The 9758-nt window shown below is 42.9% G+C and overlaps 1 protein-coding gene and 1 pseudogene across 2 annotated transcripts; one reads left to right on the forward strand and one right to left on the reverse strand.

Moving 5' to 3' along the window:
- Positions 1 to 4737: 4737 nt before the first annotated feature.
- On the forward strand, positions 4738 to 7563 carry OR5B21 (olfactory receptor family 5 subfamily B member 21). 2 transcript variants are annotated; one of them, XM_073904572.1, is made up of 2 exons: positions 4738 to 5492; positions 7067 to 7563. In XM_073904572.1, the coding sequence occupies exons 1-2, from the start codon at positions 4738 to 4740 to the stop codon at positions 7260 to 7262; spliced, it is 951 nt and encodes a 316-aa protein (XP_073760673.1). In that variant the 3' UTR covers positions 7263 to 7563. The 2 variants fall into 2 exon arrangements, with proteins under 2 accessions (XP_073760673.1, XP_025735116.1); XM_025879331.2 differs by having other exon boundaries at positions 4738 to 5468; positions 7046 to 7563.
- Positions 6079 to 6996, reverse strand: LOC112829635 (heterogeneous nuclear ribonucleoproteins C1/C2 pseudogene; annotated as a pseudogene).
- Positions 7564 to 9758: the final 2195 nt, after the last annotated feature.

Here is a 9758-nt window from a genome sequence, read left to right on the forward strand (position 1 = left end):
GAGCTTCTAGTCCATTCATTCATTCAACAAATATATGAGTGTACAATGTGCCTGGCACCAGTCTAGATGGTGAATAATGATGCACAAAACAGTGACAGACCTTGTCTCTTTCTTCGTGAAATTCAGTCTAGTCCTTTTCCATTGAAGACCCGCTTCGGAACTCCCCAGATGGGATGTGATGGCCAGGGGTGAGTCTTCAAACCCCTTTAGAAACAACTGTGATGAAACTTTTATTTCCAGACTCTCTATCTTGGGGATTTAGGCTTCTAAAATTCCTTAAGTTTTAATGTCTTTCAGTTTTCAACACATTTTCTTATTTCTTATTTCTCAAAGAAGGTGGTCTATTCCATATTATCTTTAAATATTTAAAAATGTCTTTATTCTTTCAAGGCTCCTTCTGATATTTATTTTAGGCCTTTTCAGGACTTGGGTAAGAGAAATACAGTGGCAGGAGCACCACGGGGTTTGGATTCTGGCCTTGAAACCCTTGAGGGATGGCACTGGGCTAAAGAAGCCTCCAGATTTCTCTTTGCTGCTCTGGATCCAGACACATTTATCAATAGTGACTACAGTGCATAATGGAAAGGGTTGTCCATCATGAGAACAAAGAAAATGCCTTGAGTATTAATTGCTAACATATGAAGATGGCAGTCTGGGGCAGTTCAGTAGAGGGACTGTGTGATAACTATAGCTTAGGTGAATATAATCGGGTGGGCAGTTCTAACCAAGGAAATTGATCAAGCAAACATCTTGAGAAGGTGCTTTGGAATACAATTCAGAATCCATGCTGTTAGCTGCCTTTCATTCTTGGAGTTTTTCCAGGTTGTTTATCCTCTCTTGGGTTGGGGAAGAGGTTGGTTTCTGAGCTAGGAGGGTGAAGTTCTTGTTAGTTAAAGGATCACAGTACTTAATAAGTGGTTTTCCCTTCCTGGTCTCCGTGCCCCCCCACCCCCCTGCCGCCAATGAGCAGCAATATTTGGCTGGAACTCCAAACCTTGAACTAGACACTTTATCTCACCAAGTCTTAGTTTCTCCATGTATATATTTACATGAATATAGGTATTTTTATATATATGTGCATGTGATGTAAGATATATAGTATACATGACTCATGGAATTGTGATTAAATGTGGAACTGAAAATAGAGTTTTATAAACTCTAGAAAAGTAGTTCTCAAAACTGGGGACAATGTTGCCCCGCCCCAGGGGGGAACATTTGAGACATTTGGGAGTGTCTGGAGACATTGTTGGTGGTCACAACTGGTAGGTAAAGGCCAGAGATATTGCTCAACATCCTACACTTCATAGGACAGAACCCCCCCCCCCCCACACCTGCAACCAAAGAACTGTTCAGCCCATAAGGTCAATGGCACAGGAGTTGGGAAATCCTGCTCTGGGGCATTGCATGGATACTGCAATTAAGTAATTGTGTGATCTCAAGGGGGCACCACATACCTCAGCTTTTAATATGTAAAATCAAGAAATTGCCTATCATAGATGATAGGATATAGTAACCGCGAAATTATAGAGAACAAGCACAAAGCACAAAAGTCAAAAGGAAACAAAAAAATCAAAGGACTGGATCAACGTAATGGAAAGTGCTACAGTTTGGAAAGTTAGTTGGTACATTAAGGGATGGGAATCTAGCAATAAGCAAAAGCAGATGAAAAATATACAATTGTAGGATTTATCCTAAGGAAAAAGGAAAGAACGAGGAGTCACGTGCAGGGGTATTCACTGGAACATTGTTTGTAAAGGCGAAACACTGGAAGGCAAGGAGTGGCATGGTGAAGCTTGTTCCTGTCCTGTAGCATTTCACGGGCTGGCTGAGCTCGTTCTTGTGACACCAGCACAGCGCTGGTGTGCGTAACCCTCGCCCAGACAGGACAGGCTTGGCTGTCTCCTTGTTTGATGCTATAAGAAAGGCTCCTAGTGGTGAACATAGCATATTGTATAGAATGGTTGCATCACTACTGTGTATATCTGAAACTAATGTAATGTGGTGTACTAACTACACCCCCCCAAAAAAATGCTCCTCAATCTGATGACCACAGCTGCTTTCCAAGGTAAGCCAAGGTCAAGCAGAGCTGAGGCATTTTCCCCTTCTCATCCCTGTTTCTCCCTTCCTCTCCTTCCTCCACACTTTGTCTCCCTGTTGAGCCCTTCCCCCCCCCCCCCCCCCCCCCGCCCCCGCTCTGCTTCCAGGGACAGGAAAAGCCTGTAATCGCCTCGGGCTGAGGGAAGACAACAGTGAGAGAGACCGTGCACTCAAATCAGGACACAAGCCCTTCTCCAGGTCTGCTGGCTCCATTCAAGCTGTTGTTTCTGAATATTTTTCATACCACAAGTCTAAGCTAATATTTTGGCAGGAAACATGGGTCCAGCTAGACGAGAGAACAATAAGCTGTTTGCTGTGCAGTTAGGTAGCACGAAAAAGGTTTAAACACTTTGCTGTTGATGTTCTGTTCTATTCATCAAGTATTTATGTGTGCCAAAGGGCCACAGTAGGCTGGGTGGGCCAGAGCCAGTGAAGACAAAGGTCCCAACAGGCTTAGAGCTAGTTATGGAGCTGGGTGGTTGCCCAACTAACTGTGTGATAATCAAGCCAAACTCTAGAGCTTTGAGGGAGCAGAGGAGGGAGGACTTAATAATAACCAGCATCAATCACAAAGATTTCTTTTTTTTATTTATCTAAATTCAATTTAGTTAACATATAGTGTAGTATTAGTTTCGGGAGTAGAATCTAGTGATTCAACACCCACATATAACACTCAGTGCTCATCACAAGTGCCCTCCTTAGTGTCCATCACCCAGTTAGCCCATCCCCCACCCACCTCCCCTCAAGCAACCCTCAGTTTGTTCCCTAGAGTTAAGAGTCTCTAATCGTTTGCCTTCCTCTCTGTTTTTAATCTTATTTTATTTTTCCTTCCCTTCCCCTATGTTCATCTGTTTTGTTTCTTAAATTCCACATATGGGTGAAATCATATGGCATTTGTCTTTCTCTGACTGATTTATTTCACTTAGCATAATACCCTCTAGTTCTATCCACGTCATTGCAAAGAGCAAGATTTCATCCTTTTTGATGGCTGAGTAATCTTCCATTGCATATATATACCACATCCCCTTCTTTATGGATTCATCTGTCAATGGACATCTGGGCTCTTTCCATAGTTGGCTATTGTGGACATTGCTGCTATAAACATTGGGGTGTGTGTGCCCCTCTGAATCATTATTTTTGTATCCTTTGGATAAATACCTAGTAGTGAATTACAGGATCATACGGTAGTTCTATTTTTTAACTTTTTGAGGAACCTCCATCCTGTTTTCCAGAGTGGCTGCACCAGCTTGCATTCCCACCAACAGTGTAAGAGGGTTCCCCTTTCTCTGCATCATCACTAACAACCGTTGTTTCCTGAGTTAATAATAAAGATTTCTGATTTCTGGTAGGAGGTGAGAACATCTATATTCCCATATAAATACGTAAACGTCAATTGAATTGCTGTTGAAGAATAAACTCAAGAGACATTAAGGGTTGTGATTAACACATCTTGGACTTAACATCAGGAAGACCAAGGTTTTCATTCCGCTTCCAACACTTACTAGTTATGTGACTTTGGGCAATAGTTACTATCATTATTATTATTATTATTATAGCTTTCCGGTCCCATCTAAAAGCTACTAGATTTTAAGAGCAGATAGTAGCCAGAAAAGGGAGAGTGAGCATAAAATATACTGCCAACTGGAAATAATCTAAGAAAGAGAGCCAAATGCTCTATCATGGAGCACTGTTTATAAAGGTGAAAAAATGGAATTGAGTGAGTGGGGTATTATCATTATGCAGTTTCTCCTTGTGTAAAAGGAGGAAAATAACAGGATCAAAACTGAAGAGTTAAATGAGTTAACAATGAGTAAAGCCTAGCATATAGTGAGCCATTGTTAGGATTTCTGTGATTACTACTATTTAGTTATATGTGCACGGAAAATGTTAGGAAATCTCCTTGGAGGCTATATTTTTGGGAGTGGAATAAGAAGACAAGAAATGAGGGATTTATACTTTTTACTTCTTACTATTCTCTTTTTGATTTTTTAGAAAAGATTTTTATTTATTTATTTAGTTAGTTAGTTATATCTTTTATATATAAGACAGAGAGTGTGCGAGCAGGGGTAGGGGCAGAGGGAGAGGGAGAGGGGAGGCAGACTCTCCTCTGAGCGGGGAGCCCGACAACGGGGGGCTTGGCTTAATCCCAGGACTCTGAGATCATGACCTGAGCCAAAACCAAGAGTCAGATGCTTAACCGACTGAGCCACCCAAGGGCCCCTCTCTTTTTGATTTTTAAAAATGGAATAAATAAAATCTTAACAACTACGCTACTGGACTTTTCATAATTTATTTTATATGATGTAAGCAGTCAGGATAATTCAAGCTGTGAATGTATGGGACTTTGGATTCAGGAATATAAAGGTGTGACCTTTGATTCTGACCCCTGCTGATTAGGTTATTTTGGTCAATATTAAGCTCCTTGAGCCTTAACTTTCTCATCTGTAAAATGGGTATAGTAGCACCTACCTACCTCACAGGATTCAATGCTATAATATAATGTAAGGGTCTTGCATGTGCCTTATACATTGTCAACACATACTGGTTTACTATTTTCATACCATCCCATTATCCCTCCTACACTTTCTTCTCATTTTCATTGACTCTTCTTTAATCACCAGACGAAATTCAAGTTGACCAATGGACAATAGCACAAAAGCCACAGAGTTCATCCTCTTGGGATTAACAGATGACCCTAATCTTCAGGTCCCCCTCCTCCTGGTACTTTTGTTCATCTACCTCATCACTCTGGTTGGGAACAGGGGGATGATGGTGATCGTCCTCTCAGACCCCCACCTCCACACTCCGATGTATTTCTTCCTCGGTAACCTCTCCTTCATAGACCTGGGTTACTCATCAGCAGTAGCCCCTAAGACGGTGGCCACCCTGCAGTCAGGGAGCAAAGTCATCTCCTACAATGGCTGTGCTGCCCAGTTCTTCTTCTTTGTGGGTTTTGCCACTGTCGAGTGCTACCTCCTGGCCTGCATGGCCTATGACCACCATGTAGCCGTATGCCGGCCTCTTCATTACACCACCACCATGACAGCAGGTGCGTGCGCCCTCCTGACTGTTGGCTCCTACGTCCGTGGCTTCCTCGATGCTTCCATTCACACAGCAAACACCTTTAGACTCTCATTCTGTGCTTCTCATGAGATTAATCATTTTTTCTGCGACATTCCTCCACTCTTGGCTTTCTCGTGTTCCAACACACGCATCAACAACTTGGCTGTCTTCTGTGTCGTGGGCTTCAGTGTCTTTTTCGTTCTCCTGGTCATCCTCCTCTCTTACCTCTTCATATACATCGCCATTCAAAGGATGCGTTCTGCTGAAGGACGGAAGAAAGCCTTCTCCACCTGTGCCTCCCACCTCATTGCTGTAATCATCTTCTTTTTTTTTTTTTTTCTCCAAATTCCTGGTTTAATTAGGACTTGTTTATTTTGAGAAAAAAGGGTCCCACGGTATCAACTTTAGAAAACAAATCTTAAGACTATTACACTAATTATTTTTCTAGAGGATGCATTTGACATGCCAACTCTCATTCACAAAAATACATTGTTACATTTGTGTTGAACAGCCCCACATAGCTCTCTTCCGTGGGGTATAACACACATACCTCTAACTCAAAGCTGCTCTCAGGTGCTACTCAACTAATGCGATTGCCTCTGCAGTTAGGGAAGCAACTACTGAGCTCATGTATGAATGAATGGAAAGAACTGTACTCCCTGCATAACAAGAGATTATTTTGGAGACAGTTGATAAAAACCACACATCCTTTTTATTGTTAAGTCATAAAGAGGTATCAAAATTAAAAGCAAAAATTACAGGGTAAGACTTAACTACTAGGAGCGTCAAAGGAAGTGAAAATGGGACAAGGCGCAGGGCAAAAGGAATTAATGTAACATGGGAAGGACAAGGATGGGGAGCACAGTGAGCATGTACGGAAGATGCTAGGGGAGAGGGTCTGGTGAAAATTTTGATCTTAGACAAGCGCCTAGGTAAAGAAATCATGGGACAACATTTCTAAACCCCACTATGTGCTTAAGAGTCATCCTCGCCATTGGCGCTGTCTCTGTCATCCTCTCCTTCCTCAGCCTCTTTTTCATCATCCTTGATCAACTCCAGCTCCTTGTTTGCTCTGTTCTTTCTCAATTTTTTCCAGGCTTTCCAGTAGAGAATCCACTTTTTGTTTTATCTGGGTCAACTCCTTCTTAATGGTCTGAAGGTCATCACCTTTCAACTTTCCAGACTTGGAAGAAGATCCTCGCTGTCCACTCTTAGAATTGAAGCCAGTTTTGCCCCTTCGTGAGGTGTTTCCTGATACACGCTGGCGTTTTGAAGGAACTACAGCCCGAGCAATAGGAGGAGGAGGAGGAGGAACACGTGCTGGGTAACTATACATCCTGTCATAATAATCTCGTTGAAAGTCATAGTCCAAGTCAAAAGAGCAGCCGTACATCCCCGCTGCAGATCGTTTCACACCTGCTTTTCCTCTGTTCACTTTTGGCTCTGCGGCCAGATTAATATCTAAAACCTGGCCAGCAATCATTCTGCCATCCTCTCCTGCCACAGCAGCCCGGGCATTTCTCTCATTAACATACTGAACGAAGGCAAAGCCCTTATGGACAGAGCAACCAACAATTTTGCCGTATTTTGAGAAGATTGCCTCCACATCAGATTTCTTGACCACAAGAGTATTGAGATTCCCACTGAATACACGGGAATTCATGGAGCGAGGATCTGTCTTGTTGGTAACATTGCTGGCCATTTTCTTTGATGATAACGTTCCTCACAAGGCTGAAAAATGTAGCTGAAGATCAAAAAAAATCTCACAGGAGGGGGAAGGGAGAAGAGATTCGATTCTGAATCTCCTACTCCAGAGTTCTACGTGGAGAAGCCAGCTGCTGCTCGAGGTCGACAACGCAGCCACACCGCTCAGTCTTCGTCTCTCTGCCGTAACCATCTTCTATGGGACTATCATCATGTACCTACAGCCCAGCTCCAGCCAGTCCATGGACATGGACAAAATCGCTTCTGTGTTTTACTCGGTGGTGATTCCCATGCTGAATCCCTTGATCTACAGCCTTAGGAACAAAGAAGTAAAAAATGCTCTCTGGAAAGTACTCAACAAACTTTATCCCAAGTCTGTAAGTGTGAATAGGAAGTAGGCAGGTAATGGTGGGATAAACCTTCCCCCAGACCTCAATGCCATCACGACTTCTGAGGTTTGGCAGATTCCAGACCTTTCTTCTTCAAGAACAGTGGTTACTTCTGCTACTTAGAGGAATCAAGAGAGCAGCACTTGGAAATGTCTCACTCAGGGAGATAATCTTATATTTAGTGAATAACAACATTGGACATTTAAACCCTTCTTGCACTAGTTTCTTGATATGATTCAAAGCAGAAGATCAAAGCATAAACTGAATCCACTGAATTTCCTTTCCCTAATTTTAATTGGAAGAAATTTCCACTCACCATTAAAATTTGTGTAAGGATCACATTTTCATTGTATAATACTTATCGGTTGAAATGCACAGCATTATGCTTTCCATCTTTGGTCCATGTGTTTGAAAGTTAAAGTTTCTTAGGCAGACAAAAGATGTTTTAATATTTTTAATAATTCAACCAGAAGGTTTTAACTCAAAGGACAGGGCACTGGACCCGGAGTTAGATGACCCAGCCTTCAACCCTTCAAAACCCCCAACCCACATCCCTGCTCACCCACTGGTTGAGCACCTTTGTATTTTCTGGCTCCTTCCGTTAATGTGTTGGGACAACTTTGGTAGAAAACAATAAGCCACCTTTGTATGTAACGGTTTCAGTAGATAAATTGTTTAAACTTTAACCCAAATCAACATATCTTTCTTTATAGAGCTTGCACTCTGTTCCATGCTTTTGGCCTTTGTCTAACATAATTACCAAAGCTTGCAGAAGGTTTGGAGGAAAAAACATTTTTTTGCATGGGCTATGAAAGAGGAGATTTGTCTTCTGAATTAAATGTTTGCATTTCTCAGCACCCTTAAGTTTGGAGAATCTATTATGGGCACACATAATAGCTTTCTGTGCCCTCTTGGCTTCTGTTTTTTCAATAATTCAGTTCCCCTCTGGATCCCTGTTGCATTGCAATGTTCTGTAATTAGATGCTGCAAGAATAAAAAAGCTTGTAGAAATGTACTTCCTAAATAGGAACGGCACAATGATGCACAGCCCAAGTCCAAGTCCACCTTCAGGTCTTGTCTTGTGTTCTGGATGGTATCCGCGAATGTGTGTGTCTGTGTGTGTGTGTGTGTGTGTGTGTGTGTGTGTGTGTGTGGCAGGGGCCCGGGGGTGGGGTGGTGGTGATTAATTTTACTTCTCACATACCAATGGCTTGATGGTGTTTGTAGCCGCAATTGGTCTAAGTCACTACATATTTCATGATATCAAGGTCTCAAAGACAACACAACAAGAATTTTTATTCTAAATGAGAGAACCGGAAATCTTGGTGGGCTAAATCAGGGAGCTCAGAAAGTCAAATTAGTTTTGAGACCATCAAACGCATTAGGCACAGGGCAGCCTCTGTCTGAGGAGAGTGGATCATGGGGCTTGTGGAGAGAAGAGTGAAGAGGGAGTTTTGGAACAGAGGCTGACCTATAGGAGAAGCTTCCTCTAGCACATGGCCACTGCCACCCAGCGAGACCAGGAGCTTCTCCTGGATCCAAGGCCTTGACTACCTGCACCTGCCTCATCCATCCTCCTGCCACCCGCCCTTAGCAGGGTGGCCTCCGGAGCAACACACGTAGAGGAATAGTCATTAAAGGCCAGCATCCACTTCACATGGGAGCCTTCTCAGTGACTGCCAGAAGTCACAGAGCTCACGGGCACCCGGACTTGGAAGCAGGGAGGGCATTTTGGTCTGCGCTCAGCTCCTTTTCCCACTTGATCCGTATAATCGACTTCTTTCTTTTCCTCTTTCTTCTGTCCCCCCTTTTCTACTTCCCCTTCTCCCTTCTCTTCTTCTTCCCCTTTCTTTGATTGTCAACCCCTTTCTCTCCTAAGCTGTTCAGTCCCTATGAAAAATCAGATTTTATAGTTTGTGTATCGTAGCTATTACTGTGCCTAGCAAGGCATATTTCCGGGTGTGTTTCTTTGTGCCTCAACACCCCCGTGTGGCAGAAACATGTGTGACTCTTCTAAGAGCTAAAGGTCTGATGCCTATATATTTCCCTTTCTTACTGAAGCCCTCCCCAATCAGTGTGACAGTTGACTGCCAATGGGTCTAAGAGAGTACTAGTTCTGGTGTCAAGAGAGGATGAAAATCCTTACTCTTCTTATCAGGTGTCAAGAAAGCCATTTCATCTATTTGACCTCAACATCAAGGTTGAACTGTGAAGATGACAAAATAAAGCATTCGAATGTGCCCAGCATAATGGATGCATATTCGAGACAGTGGAGACTCCGGTACTAGTTCTCACTCGGCTGCCCTCTTGCTCCTCACTTTTGGCTTCTGAGCTCCCTCCCTCCCTCCACCCCATCCAAGCCCAAGTTTTTATTTCTAGCCATTACTTAACTGCCTTTCTTCCAAGCTCCTGGTTCTACATCAGACGCATTTCAAGCTGATATTACATGAGTATTCATTTACAGAAGCTACTCAGAAGGAGACGGCTTGTCGCCAGCAAGACATT

This window comes from Callorhinus ursinus, unplaced genomic scaffold (genome assembly GCF_003265705.2).
Source record: "Callorhinus ursinus isolate GAN/ISIS: 27379988/994484 unplaced genomic scaffold, GSC_fseal_2.0 scaffold21, whole genome shotgun sequence".
In the NCBI taxonomy this organism is placed as follows: Eukaryota; Metazoa; Chordata; class Mammalia; order Carnivora; family Otariidae; genus Callorhinus; species Callorhinus ursinus.

What these genes read in the sequence shown, in the direction of transcription:
- OR5B21 (XM_073904572.1), top strand. Translation starts at nt 4,738, where the DNA reads ATGGACAATAGCACAAAAGCCACAGAGTTCATCCTCTTGGGATTAACA. An exon ending in GTAATCATCTTCTTTTTTTT is followed by an intron (nt 5,493 to 7,066) that starts TTTTTTTCTCCA and finishes CATCTTCTATGG; the next exon opens with GACTATCATCATGTACCTAC.